This window comes from Liolophura sinensis, chromosome 1 (genome assembly GCF_032854445.1).
Source record: "Liolophura sinensis isolate JHLJ2023 chromosome 1, CUHK_Ljap_v2, whole genome shotgun sequence".
NCBI lineage: Eukaryota > Metazoa > Mollusca > Polyplacophora > Chitonida > Chitonidae > Liolophura > Liolophura sinensis.
The window spans coordinates 21,776,913-21,791,541 of record NC_088295.1 but is presented as its reverse complement, the minus strand read 5'-3'; the positions used below and the strand labels follow the sequence as shown (position 1 = coordinate 21,791,541).

General features: G+C 37.5%; 2 protein-coding genes across 2 annotated transcripts; one reads left to right on the top strand and one right to left on the bottom strand.

Annotated features, from left to right (window-relative positions):
• Window positions 1–237: 237 nt before the first annotated feature.
• On the bottom strand, window positions 238–2,413 carry LOC135476542 (large ribosomal subunit protein eL34-like). Its single transcript, XM_064756596.1, has 5 exons — window positions 2,281–2,413; window positions 1,738–1,751; window positions 1,496–1,575; window positions 658–761; window positions 238–357 (listed from the first exon to the last, which is right to left on the bottom strand). The coding sequence occupies exons 1-5, from the start codon at window positions 2,343–2,345 to the stop codon at window positions 273–275; spliced, it is 348 nt and encodes a 115-aa protein (XP_064612666.1). The 5' UTR covers window positions 2,346–2,413; the 3' UTR covers window positions 238–272.
• A 2,611-nt stretch (window positions 2,414–5,024) lies between these two features.
• On the top strand, window positions 5,025–12,125 carry LOC135479471 (vesicle transport through interaction with t-SNAREs homolog 1A-like). The gene is made up of 8 exons (XM_064759320.1): window positions 5,025–5,118; window positions 6,021–6,079; window positions 6,433–6,543; window positions 6,797–6,871; window positions 7,254–7,338; window positions 9,318–9,388; window positions 9,694–9,755; window positions 9,949–12,125. The coding sequence occupies exons 1-8, from the start codon at window positions 5,025–5,027 to the stop codon at window positions 10,046–10,048; spliced, it is 657 nt and encodes a 218-aa protein (XP_064615390.1). The 3' UTR covers window positions 10,049–12,125.
• Window positions 12,126–14,629: the final 2,504 nt, after the last annotated feature.

The following is a 14,629-nucleotide window of genomic DNA, read 5'->3' as shown; positions in this document are numbered from 1 at the left end:
AGTCTATGGGTACAGTAAGGCTGAAAACTACTCGCTTTGCCGCGCTAAACTTCATTCAAGAAGGTTGAATATGATCTAATATCACTTCTTCCCACAGAACATCAACAAAGACTACCCAGGTCTGGAGAAAACCAACAGCCTTCAAACTTCCTGGTTTATTTATCTGCCAATGGCTCAACACAACACAGGAGTAACACACAAACCACAATAAGGATATAAAAGCCAAACAGCCAAGTCTCCCGTTACTGGTAACATTTATTTATAGCCCATATTTATTTCGCCTTGCTGGCTGCTTCTTGTGCCTTCAACACTCTCACAACGATCTTCTGTTCCTCAATGAGAAAAGCTCGGACAATTCTGAAAACGACAAGAACATGTTTTAGAAATTTTAATCATTGTCTCACCAATCATAAATACATTCCATAGAGTGAATCATTACCTCAATTATCATACACGTTATATTCTAATACATCCTAACAGAATACATATTATATACATATTACACTACACAGGATTTGCTACAAAGCAGCAAATGTGTACATTTTCTTCAACATAAAGAGGCAATAAAATCTGAGGTGAAAAGTTAACTTTATCTTACTTTATCTCATTTGCCAATTTAAAATAAAAGATTTTATACCAAACATGACCATCCCTCACCTGGATCGCACACACTGATGACACCTGGAGCCTCCATATGTCCTACTAACAGTCTTCAAACGTTTAGACATGGACATCAGCTTCTTGGGGCGGGCTGGAGTAATCTAGGGGACACAGACAAAATCACAATTAGTCCACTATCGCAGTTACCACTGCATTTGAATGAATCTGCCGCATCAAAAAAATTCAATCGTATCATGATGAACATAACTGTGAATTTTTTGGCTAAGATGAGCAACTTGAATGATTCATGTATCAATGGAGGACATTTCAAAAATAAGCCAACATCTGTAAGACATTTGATAGCATGGGTCTTAAATTCATGTCCATGGCAATTCACTGTACACATACCTTAGTAATTTACATCTGCAAGCCAACTGTCATTCATTTAAATTTGTTCTTTACTTCGCAAAGTTATCGAAAATATTCCACTTATTGACCAGTGGACAGGTTCCATGGCAAGGAAGAAATAAAGGCAAATTGTCAGCTACGAGACAAATCACCAGCAGCAGTTTGAAATGCACACACTACCCACTCACACTCAAGACACTAGATGAATTTCCTAAAACACATTTGCAACATACAAAATATCAATAGGTGATAGAAAGACTTTAAGCATTTTGTTCTTTTTGAATCGTATATTTTATTGATGTAACAGATGAAAACTACATGTCCTTTATTATAAAGCAAAACTGGAGTCTAAGGAAGATAACTCAGTTTATCACTAGATGTCACTTCATGTTTTGATGACAAGTAGTGTTACACCCATGCAAGTTATAGAAGGGGAAGGCAAATCTGTTGCAAACTACAAATGTAAATGTCAGCTAAATGTATTTACCCCATGCAATTTGATCTTGCATTCTCCACAAACTGGTATTTTTCCAAGTTTCTTCTTGTACAGATATACCAATTTACCACCTGAACAAATTAAGAACATTATTAATCAGTATCAAAATTTCAAACCTGTACAAACACATGTACACCACATATCTCTGATTAAATTCAAACTTTGCATGATGAAGATAGTAAAGGTTTCCTCCATTTTACACAATCAAAAAAGTAATTCATTACATAACATACCTGGTGTTTTTGATCTGAAAAGAAAAGAAAAAAGCAAAATGTTAATAAAAATCGTTTTGAAGACCTTCATACTAATAATAAATTCTTGACATAAGGAGATCAAGACAAACACATGCTAAAAACCGACTACAATACAAATGTTTATCAGTAATTGGTACATATAACATGTACATATAGTAATAACAATGGAAATTGTTTATAACATGTATAACGTATTCTTTAAATGTATTATTTTCAGTTCAAACAGTATATTTCTAACTTAGACTGTTCCCCGCATATACTGTCCGATTTGTCTTTTTGAAAGTTTAGTAACCAATAAGGCAAACACCAAGATCAGCAGCAATGATCTCTCGCTGATCAGTGATGTGTCAAAATAGGCTGGCTCATCAAGGCTCTGCTACAACATTGCAAATTACTACATTAAAAGTCTGAGACAGGATTGACCAATCAGAATTAGCTACTTTCGTTGTCCTGGAATCAAAACACAGTAGGACAGGAATCTGCACCCTAGGGAAAGCCCCTGAGGGATGAGGAAGTACTTACACCTTCCGGCGGTTGGACTTTGTGTTGTAGGAGAGACGACGACGGAATGTCAGTCGCTGGGCCATCTGTAAATACAAGATCTGCTCAATACTAAAACATACACGCTGACTAACTTATATAATCCATGAAGAGGCCCATGTATTTAAACAAAGAGAGGGTGATAAGTCTGTGCTCGTTCATCTTGGCATTTCTTGTGATGGTTTTCAGCCTGATGTCATCCCATGACTCATGTCTAAATAAGTGTCAGGCAATGCTATTTTTTTTCACAAAGAATTGAACAAAGAAAAAGTGATGACTGTTCTATTTTTTTGGCTATATTCACATTATGCATCATACAAACAGAATTTTGGTTTTCCATTTCAAGTGACGTGTCATACGTGACATCACCTTCACTCCGATAGTTTAATGCCATGACGATAGAGTTATACGATCTACCTTACACTTCTCTTGGAGTAGTGCCAGGGTTCCGCTACCACGCATCTCAAGACATTTGTCAGCTCTTGTGCCCAAGTACAGACCTGCACGCAGTTTCGGCAGCTTCACCTTTATTCCTAAGCATCCTACCGTCTCAAAGATCATCGCCCCAACTTAAAACAAAACTACACTGTAATGGCAACCACGTCCATCATATTAACCATGATATGTGACTTTCACACTTACGTAGCAACTGGCCCCATTTAAAATTTTGCAGAAATGAACGACACAGGTGTAGTAGTTTTATGGTTGTTTTTTTGCATCTATATGTACACTAGTATCTGTAAAATATTACAGCAGTTGTAGGCTTCACAATGAACTGAGGTGGCAGAAGTGCACTTTTGATGCGAACTCTCCACATAGGGGAGGCGACATAATTTACACCACAGACACCATTACAGGTTTGTATCATTTTAACTGTAACATGGGGCGATAATCTTCAAGGCCAGCAGGTTGTTAGGGAATACAGGTGATGTCATTAAAATTGCAGCGCACATGTATGTGCAGGTCTGTGCTTTTGCGGGAGAAAAATGGTAACTTGTGCCTGAGGTGCCCATCAGCAAAACTCTAGCACTACTCAAAAGAAAAGCCTATGGAATCTCGTATGGCTCTAGCAAAAGATCTCGGCTGTGATCTTTTAATATGAGGTTAGGTGTAGATCACAGTTGAGTCTTCCAGGTTAAATGTTGGCATTTAAAAACAGCCTAGCGCAGAGAAAGTCCGCGCTACAAAAACCCATGCAAAATGAACAATACATGCATTAACTGGGCAAAACTCCACTAAATTATGTTCACCAAGACATTATCTGTTCCTCGGCCAATTTTCCCCACATTCTGTAGCCTTTACAACCAGCAAATCCAAGATAATTCACAGATGTCAACATTGCGACCTAATAAATCAGGTTGTTGCTCCTCGCACATGCATGACTGACCTTTCAGGATGTCCCTATGTTTTGATCAACTGGCTGTCAGTTCTGACAGACAAAAAGCCATGTGCCTGCAGGGACATGAATTTGCAACTGACTGAAAACTACAGTTTGTGTGAACTGTCAAAGTTTGCAGTAAAAAAAGGGGGGTTATCTTAGGCATCCGTTCCATTATAAGTTTCACTGAAAGGTCATACAATGCTTCGTATGCGCGCCTCCCTCAACCAGATTTTAAAAACATGGCAGCACATGGCGACCTACTAAATATGAGCCTATTTTCGGCTTAGGCTAAAATTTACAGGAAAATGGTGATGTAAAGGCAAGTAGCGATTCTGGCAAAATGTATGTAAATATTTTAGCTTTCAGAATTGCCGTGCTTCATTTGTATTCAGGGCGAATCTAACGTGCATGCATTGGGATTAAACGAGGAGGTATCTCTTTGTAAGCATCATACCGGAATCAAAGCTCTCGGGCTAAGTGACCCTTTGATCGAGATCTCGGGCTAGTATGATTCCAATGTAGTGACATCAAACTATCGGAGCAAAGGTGGAGGCAAGTAGTACTATACGTTCTTGTAGATATATGACAATCTGACAGTATTCACACAAACTCTGGGTTTCGCTTACAGAAATAGGAACAACAACAACATATATAATTTTATAGTCCTAAGATTTCTCATCTTAGTCTTCAGAAACTCCATATGTTTATCGATTAAATTCGATATATAATACAAGATCCACAAAAAATTGGGGTGGAACTGAAAGACAGTAAAAAAAATTAACTAAAGCTAAGCACAGTCCCCTGAAAGCAGAAAAGCCGATCACTGAATAACACAGCATTGAAGTGGAAGGTGAGACGTGTTAATTTCATAAGATTTATACCTTACTTAGTTTATTTATGGTAAATTACAAACGGTACGTAACAGAAATGAATGTGACTCATAATTTATTGATGTGATTTGGGTTCTATCCAACAAGATATCGCGGATTGTTGTGGATTTTGATGGTCATGCCATACTCCTTTCCAGCTTACCCTGACAAATTAATGAGAAAGAGGTAAACAGGAAGGTGCTGTGTGGCAATGTGGGTAAAATTCTCTGGGTGAGTTAAAGGCATATTTGTAACACAGATCCGAAAACTTCAGTAGTCTATAATGCCTTTGTTCGAGTTCTGGCTTTTAGAATGGGTTGTCCAGTAGACATGTAAAAACACAAAATCAAAAATTACAGGTAAAAGAATCGTATATGTTTGACTGCGGGTAGGAAACTATATTGTACCAGTGACATCATTGTCCTTTTTCGTAACAATTGTTGGTCACTTTTTAGTCAGCTGTCAAACGAGTCAACATGGCTTCCTTGATAGAGTCGTATGAACACCAATATTCAAGTTTGACAGCTGATATCACCGTGAAGATAGGAAAACTATCGAAAACACATGGGCGTGCGTATTGTAGTATATCCATGTTTATGAAGCCTTCCTTATTGTTTTTATAGTAACACCTGTTTTGTTACTAGCAGTCATACCAGCATGTGTCTCAAGTATCTTATCCCTTGCGTGTGATCATACACCGTCTCAATTCAGTCACCGGCGCTGAAAACTGTGAGCTCCTTGTGCCAAGGTCTCTCTGTTTTGTTTTTGACTTAACGCAGGAAGATCTCTTACGTATTTGTCCTAAACAACATGCATTGTTCTTCAGGTCCAATACGTGTATATACATAAGGGAAATTAACATTATCATTACGATCCTATTAAAATCCTTGTGTAGATGTTTAAGATATAGATAAAGCCAGCCAGGTTAAATGCAGACAATGTGAGTTTGCTCATAACATCAACAAAGAGTGCTTTATCAACACACTTGGCCAAGGGGCGCAATGACCCAGGAGCCTCTCACCATGGTGGTCGCTATGATTTCAAATCCAGCTTATGCTGGTATCCTCTCTGGCCGTACATGAGAAGGTTTGTTAGCAACCTGCGGATGGTCGTTTGTTTCCCCTGGGCTCTGCCTGGTTTCCTCTCACTGTAATGAAGTCCTCTGTCATATAAGTGAAATATTCTTGAGGTGTGAAACACCAATCATAAATAAATAAATAAATATCAACACTCTTGTTATAGACTATATATTTATTTGTTTATTTTTTTAGGTTTTTTGCTTTACTCAAGAATATTTCATTTATACGATGATGGCCAGTATCAAGGTGTTTATGTTGATCATGTTGTATTTGTCTAAAAGAATATATTGGTAATGTTCTCAAATGTAGCCACAGATTTGTCATACACATATTTCTAGTTTCATGCTGTTCTTTGCTCAAATTATTTCTTTTTCTTAATTCTTCTCTTAACAGTTGAAAAGCAGAATGTAACACTTCAGGTAGAGCGTTTATTTGATGAAGCTGCAGAACTGGTGAGTTTGAGTTTTGGTTTCTCTGTTCTTTCAAAACTTCCATATAGGGATAAAGAATTGATTCTGATTGCCAGTGTGAGAAACAGGCAAGTCCAGGCTATGCCTTGACTGAGCTGACTTTTAGGTATGATACATTTATTCAATCATGATCAAGGCTAAAAGATTTAGCCCAGGAATGTCTCCACTATCAGCAAGCCAGCATCATTGTGTATCCCTTCTATGAACATATAATAATTATATTTATCAAGACCATGTTATTTAGTGTTGGGTTGTATGTTGTGGTGTATGATTTTGGAACAATATTATGCCTAATGTAGGAAACAGAGACATACCTATCTGTTTTTTTGTTACAGCTTGAACAAATGGATTTGGAGGTTAGGGAGCAGGCACCCAAAGACAGGCAGAAGTATCAAACTCGATTAAAAAGTTACAAGACAGAGCTAGACAAACTACAGAAAGACTTTGTAAGACTCCAGGAAACAAGTGTTTTCACAACTTGATGGGTTTTTTTTTGGTGTGTTTTGGAGACGTCTTGATACTGTTAATTGTGAAGATTGACTTATTTGTCCTTTGTTTATCTTATACTGTATCATTGTTTTTTCCTTAATTCTTGTGTGGTCTTTATCACCTGTTAACATGCAAGGCTGTTATTTTAATGTACAGGGTTTTATTCTTTTGGGTTTGTTGTGATTTGGTTGATGTGTTGTTGTGTTTCAGAAGCGAGCTCGCTTGGGACTAGACAGTCGTGATGAACTGCTGGGATTGGAGGATATACAAGATTCCTCAGATCAGGTATAGCACACTGGTATTGCATATCTGCCCACAAACTGATGGCCATGTTTGTGTATGACAAAGATGCTTTATTTTATGAGCGTACAAACTTTTATACAGTCAGCAGGCATTGTGTTGTGAGAATAGTGTGTAATACAATACATCTGTAAAGATTTGATTCCCTGAATCATGAGTTTGAGTTCCCCCTATGGCAATATTTACATCATAATCTCAGTTGATGTCTACTTTATATGCTAGGTAATGAGGCCTACCTGTATGTGAAATATGCTTAGTTGTAACATTGTTTTATTAATAATACTTGCCTTTGAAGATATAACAAAACATGATTGAAAACCTTCAATAGAATGACAGTATTTTGTAAATTTCTTTGTCCCAATTCCAGAGGTCAAGGTTACTGGATAACTCTGAGAATCTGGAACGGTCAAGCAGAAGACTTGATCATGGGTATAGAACTGTTGTGGAAACAGGTAAAGTAGCTTGCTTTTTACAACCAGTTATGAGCATTTGGATAATTTGTGCTGGTTTTGAAAAAAAAATATATATATATATATAGCTGATTTAATTGCTCTTGATAGTGATGAATTATTGATGAATCACTCGTACATTTTATGATTATCATCCAGCTGTAACAAATTCAACAAGTCACACTGTGTGTTTGTGGCTTATGGCAAATCGACACATCCCACTGTGTGATTGTGGCTTATGGCAAATTGACTATTCAAACTGTGTATTTGTGGCTTATCGCAAATTGACAATTCATACTGTGTGGTTGTGGCTTATGGCAAATCGACAATTCACACTGTGTGATTGTGGCTTATGGCAAATCGACACATCCCACTGTGTATTTGTGGCTTATCGCAAATTGACAATTCATACTGTGTGGTTGTGGCTTATGGCAAATCGACAGTTCACACTGTGTGATTGTGGCTTATTGGAAATTGACAGTTCACACTGTGTGATTGTGGCTTATGGCAAGTTGACAATTCAGAGTATGTGATTGTGGCTTATTGCAAATTGACAATTCATACTGTGTGATTGTGGTGTACGGCAAATCGACACATCTCACTGTGGGATTGTGGCTTATGGCAAATTGACACTTCATACTGTGTGGTTGTGGCTTATGGCAAATCCACAATTCACACTGTGTGATTGTGGCTTATTGGGAATTGACAGTTCACACTGTGTGATTGTGGCTTATGGCAAATTGACACATCCCACTGTGTGATTGTGGCTTATGGCAAGTTGACAATTCAGAGTATGTGATTGTGGCTTATTGCAAATTGACAATTCATACTGTGTGATTGTGGCTTATGGCAAATTGACACATCCCATTGTGTGATTGTGGCTTATGGCAAATTGACACACCCCACTGTGTGATTGTGGCTTATGGCAAATTGACACATCCCACTGTGTGATTATGGCTTAAAGCAAATTGACAATTCACACTGTGTGATTGTGGCGTTGACATATCCGACTGTGTTATTGTGGCTTGTGGCAAATTGACAATTCATACTTTGTGGTTGTGGCTTATGGCAAATCGACAATTCACACTGTGTGATCGTGGCTTATTGCAAATTGACAATTCACACTGTGTGATTGTGGCTTATGACAAATCAACACATCCCACTGTGTGATTGTGGCTTATGGCAAATTGACACACCCCACTGTGTGATTGTGGCTTGTGGCAAATTGACACATCCCACTGTGTGATTGTGGGCCTATGAAGTAGCATTTGTCCCATTTTGTTTAGCTGTCAAATTTGACGATTTGATAGACCCAAAAAAAAATTGGCCCCATTTTCAATCAGGATATTACAACTGCTAAACAACTGTTTGTAGTGCCATTCCTGCATGTTGTCTAGCGTGGAAGTGTTGAATAATGCCTGAGAGGAATTTCCTCATGCAATTTATGGATTGTACCATTTGCACACATATATTTTACTGTAACACCCTTATTAAGTGGTTAGCAAGAAGCCTTTTTGAAGTGATAGTTTCTGGTGAAAGCGATATATCTGCATCTTGTTTTACATTTCCTGTTGACACCATTGCACATGTAAATGCGATATCTTTTATTTTCTCCTGCATAATATGCACAAATGCATGTACATTTATTGCTAGGATCCCAGAGCTTATGAGGGCTTGGTGGCCTGAACACTGACGTAATTGGCTAGGGGTAATGCCTCCCCATCCCCACCTTTGCACCCTGGTGCAGGGACCAGAGGCAACCTAAATAAATGGACTTTTCTAACATGCTAATCAAACTTGAGTGCAGGTAAAAATCTGTTTGTCACACATAGAAAAGTTGGTCAGTTACTTTTCATCTTGCGGCTGTGTACTTCAGGCTATTAAAGTAACCTCTGTTGTGTGAGTGAAATATTCTTAAATGTAGCATTTAATATCAATCAATCTGTCATAAAGTTAAGGTTGGTACATGTATATATTTGTAGAAGAAATTGGTGCCCAAATAATGGAAGATTTACACTCACAACGACAGACAATTCAGAGATCCCGACAGAGGGTAAGTCTTTTCTGTAAATATATATGTCTGAAGAGGGGGTGTGTTGTGATAAACAGTAAGGTTTTGAATGAATGAATGATGATGATTTTACACCACAGGGTCCGGATTTCAGTTGTATCAAAGCAACATTTAAGTTATTGAATAGGTTTGAATGGAATTAGTGAAAGATTGTGTGAGTACAGTTGTGTTGATGTATTTATTTATTTGATTGATGTTTTACACCAGACTCAAGAATATTTCACTTATATGACAGTGACCAGCATTATGGTGGCAGTTGTACTGAAATGATACCATTATGTTTTCAGGTTGAAGAGATGAATTCAAATTTAGGGAAAAGTTCTCGAGTTCTGTCAGGAATGATGAGAAGGTATGTACAGTTCTATATCAACTCATATATATATGTTTGTATTTTTTGTATATTATAATCAAAATGTCAGATATACCATTCCATTCAAACATTGCTGTTCTGGAGTGGTTTTTTTTCTGTTATTACATTCCAGTTGTTTAAGGTGTAAAGGATGACATAAGTGAATGATGTGTGTTTTTCTGCTTTGTTCCAGGATTATCCAAAACCGAGTATTACTGGTGGGAATGGGGGCCATGATTCTTGTGGTCATAGCTTTAGGAATCTATTTTACCGTAAAAAAATCACAATCCTGAGGACTGATCAAACTTCATCTACACATCTATTGACTGGATATATTATACTACATGTGCTGTGTATCAGTGGCCTACATTGCGTTGTTACCTTCTTGTTCTTCATCATTGTTCCATTGTAAAGCGAATCCTTCCTGCATGTCACTACCAAAGCCATTTCTGACGAGGCACATTCTTTTGGTTATTAATGTGATTGTTGTTGCTGATGAAACATATCTATGCTGACAGCATCAGGGGGATACATGTGTTATAAAAGTGTTAGTCGTGAATTTATTTTCACAGCTACCCATGTCATTTTCTTTACCATGGTTTGAGGTTAAGTTGAGTAGTAGATGTCAAGTGCAATTGGGACCAAGAGAAAGTGTTTTTCATCCACTGTCAGCCCTGCACAGGTTGTAACTTAACAGAAGTTTGACTGTTTTGTGTCACCTAGGCATTCAAGGTGTGTTTTGCCTGTAGCTTGGCTGTTGTTTGCCTATATTTTTCTTGATGATTTGTTTGTTTTTGACCCTTGAAAATGTGTCATTGTGTCATTCGGTTGATTGATGTACCTATACTATAATGAGAAATTGTGCGACTGAAACATGTACATATATATACCCGCCTGAATCTGACCCCAATAAACCAAACTGAATCTGACCCCAATAAACCAAACTGTAATTTGACATATCAACAGGCACTCTAAATATTAGCATGGTGTCTCCTGTTGAGAATGTTTTCCATTGTAAAATGGCTGAAAATCTGCCAATATGAGGCCTCGCTTATGCCAGTAGTAACACTGGACCTTAACTCTGGGTTCAAAATTGATCTTGCTTGATTTTGTAAGTGTTATTTCCATAGACATGTCAGAGGTATAGATCTCACAACACCAGGTGTAATAATAAAGTTACAAGATATAAATTTTTGTGTATAGTGAATGAAGCACAAATCGCCCTATGTGGGCAGGTTTCTGTTGGACAATAACATTATTAAACAGAATCTCTGAATGAATGATGAAGGTTTAGTGACAGATAAGCTTTTGATTTGTGTACAGTTAGAAATCGGTTCCTAAATATATCTGTTACATGGGATTTTGTGCATATATGGAATAAGCAAATATTGATGAGATCTAGAAAAAAATGATTTTATCATATTAGTTGTCTATCTTTTATGTGAAGTGACATGCATTATTGAAAAATTGATCACTGATTGTTATTGTAAACTGGAGCATGGGGATAAATTACATTGTCTGTCTAATTACTCTTGTATTTACGTGTATTGATAGGCATCATTCCAGAGTAATTTTTCAGTTTTTGTTTTTCTCCCATAAAGTATGTGCTAAATGTAATGTGTATTACATGTGTAATTTTACCACCAAGCTCTTTCTCCATAATCTTATGCTAACTTATTCTCGCTGTGTTTAAATGTGTACACACATGGTGTGAACAGATGTTTGGTCACATTCGGTTCAGTACAGGATAGATATAAATCAAGTGTGTGTTATAGTAACTGGGGCCAAATGTGTTTTATATGTTCTGTTCAGGATATAGAACATCTGCTGGTAAGGAAATGAAAGAGAGCATGCAGACTGATTTATGTGTGTATGGCTGCGTGTATGTATTAATGCCATATGACTGGTCTGGATACAGCATTTACAGAATAACATTCTTACTTACGTTTTTAAGGAGGAAGATCGGATTTGATTACACGATTATGTAGGGAAATATTTATTGTACACTGTCACTTGATAAGATTAGTTGTGAACAATATTTTTGAAGTAATGGATATAATGGAATAGATGGAGGTTTCTTTTAGTAACAGTTCACACATGTACGGCAGACAAGATACATGTGTGTATGTGTGTTTGGATTTAGTCCAGTTTTTAAAATGCTTGGCGGCATTAAAACAGAATTGCCAGCTATTTCTTCTAGTCAGCTGCTTGTGTTTGAGACCATAATCTTTTACTTCTCAAGAGTGTGTGCATGCAGCCTTTGTTGCTGACGTCAGGTGCATGAGAGATTGTAGTGAATATCAATGTGTGTCTGTTCATGTCGAACGTTTTGATTGGTCATCTGAGTTGAATTTTTCAATAAAATTAGAAGAGTGCATATCCTTTGTATCCATTGCATGTTTTGTTCAACAATGGTGGCTTTCACAAATGATTTTCCCTTTGTCTTCTACGGCGGCTGATTTCCGCCAAGACGGTATCCCATTTCAGTACAGCGTTATAACTCCGTGTTTTAGAGTCGTATTCATGACTGCAAGAGATCAGTGGACAATCAAAAGGTGACCTTGATCTGAGCCTCAAAGAACTGCGTTTTCAAAGTCAAAACTTAACTAGGAATTCCACATATTTGGTCAATTAAAATTCTGAGATTGTGGCAAAAATCTGCGAGCTTTGACCTGTTATCGGCAATTTTTGGACTGATTTGACACAATTTTGGACAAGTGTAATCAAATCACGCGGCACACATGTACGAACAGTACATTTTATTGTGAACATTCGGATGGCATTATTTCCCCCGGACTCTTCCTGGTTTCCTTCCACCGTAATGCTGGCCGCCGTCGTATTTATATAAGTGAAATACTCTTGAGCACGGCGTAAAATATCAATCAAATAAATAAATAGATCGAATGGCACTGGTGCATTATAATGGAGTGTAGGGAAGGCCTGGGCACATCGCATGACTTTAAACCTCCACACCTAAGTCAATAAAGAACTGCCTCATATTATGAAGTTTAGTATATTAGTCATAGGCGGTGGAACTGGAGTGGGGGGTAGGGGTGGCTTAACGGGCTGGGGTGCCTTGGGGGCTGAAGCTTTGTATACAGGTACACTGAAATTAAAGAGGGAGGGGCTTTTGCCTCCCCCCCCCCCCCCCCGCCTCCTGAGATAATGTTTTTTTCTATGAACCAAATGACATCGGCTGAGCGGTTTGAATAAAAATGCTTAATGAATAAAGAACAACGTGCAGTTTATCTTGGATTTATCAAATTTTTTTTCACCAGATATCGCCAAAATTGCGTCTCCAGCGATATAAAGGGCTAGAGTTTCCGGGACCTAGGCGGCCCCTGGACAATCGTCTGATAAGCTGGGATACTTTACTTCCGCTGCCTCAGTCCACCAAAATTTAATTTATTTATCTGATTGGTGTAAGATAATTATAAGTCATGGTAATTAAGTGATATGCATCTAATTACATTATTCTATTTACATTATTGTGTAAAAGAAATCTTTTAGATGTATTAAAAGTCCGAACAATTTCATTTTCAGTTTCATTCTTGAAAATACTCAATTAGCTCAATGAATCAAAGTGTACTTGCACATATTCAAACGCAGTAAGCTCTGGAACTCTTTGTTAATTTAGTTTAAAGTAATTATAACTTCCGAAGGAGGGATTATAGATGTAGACATCTCTGTGGAAATTACCTGCGAGTACACCCTTATAAGCCGTTGCAACTGACGCTCAAGTCGTGGTTTACTTCATCAGTAGGCAGAGTAAGTTGAAATATTACTTTCTGTATAACAGCAGATGACCTTACCTCGTACTGTCCGTGAAAGATTAATAAATATTGAGCTCAATTTGCTATTATGAAAGCAATGCAAACAAACAAACAAACAAACAAACAAAAAACAAAAAAAAAACAAATAAACAATTAATTCCCATATCGCATATGCATATACAGTGTAGGCCCTACATATGTAACCTATATCTGACCTTGCAACACCTACATACAGGCCATGCGCATTGTCTTGTATGGTCCTGTGCAGTATATTCTGTGTTAATTACATGTCCAATTACATGTTATCTCAGTTATCAGACTAAATTTATGGGCAAACGTGACAGACAGAACGTGTACAGGTATGCATGCGGTTATCGTTGCTCCAACGGGGAATGTACCTAGGCCTACGTGTTATTGTATATTGTCACAATCAAGCACAGACATATACATATCAGTATCGATATATCAATACTATACATATTATATGTGTTCATTAATTCCTCCTGTTGTACGATATTACAATGCTGCCGTTTTCCACTTGGTGTGTCAACCTTCAGGTAATATATACAGGTATACATGGAGTTCCTTTTGGTTTAGTCCGTATATAGTGGGCCTGTATATGTATCTACATGTCGACCTCTCCGAAAGCCACTGCATCTTAGAATAGATATGATCGTGCAAAAACATATAGGGCCCATCCTACAAAGTCTTTTTTGGACACAATGTAAAATTTCATTACACTATTAACTTTTGTGACCGCAGATTTTTAAATTGTGATATAGAATCTGGAATGCGCGTATGCACATATAGTATTCGGTTTCCACAATTTTAACTTACAGGGGCAAATATGAAATTTCAACTTATCTCAAACTAGACCATATGGATTCTGCAGGGATTAAAGACGTAAAGGTACTCAGAATCGACACTGATTGGCTGACAGTGGATTTAGGGTTTCCTGGGTTACAACCTCTAGCTTTGCTCATGCTTAAATCTGCAAGTAATATTTAAAATTCGCCTTGGGCTGGACATACAGTGTGGCCTAGCTGAACTTGGCTGGACATCAGCCAATTAAAAACGATTCTGTACACTTCAAATCATACA

Coding starts and splice junctions, on each gene's coding strand:
- LOC135479471 (XM_064759320.1), top strand. CDS start 5,025: ATGGCTTCCTTGATAGAGTCGTATGAACACCAATATTCAAGTTTGACA. Junction 6,080..6,432: donor TTGATGAAGCTGCAGAACTG/GTGAGTTTGAGT, acceptor TTTTTGTTACAG/CTTGAACAAATGGATTTGGA. Junction 9,756..9,948: donor CTGTCAGGAATGATGAGAAG/GTATGTACAGTT, acceptor GCTTTGTTCCAG/GATTATCCAAAACCGAGTAT.
- LOC135476542 (XM_064756596.1), bottom strand. CDS start 2,345: ATGGCCCAGCGACTGACATTCCGTCGTCGTCTCTCCTACAACACAAAG. Junction 762..1,495: donor GCAAGATCAAATTGCATGGG/GTAAATACATTT, acceptor TGTGTCCCCTAG/ATTACTCCAGCCCGCCCCAA. Junction 358..657: donor CATCAGTGTGTGCGATCCAG/GTGAGGGATGGT, acceptor TGTCGTTTTCAG/AATTGTCCGAGCTTTTCTCA.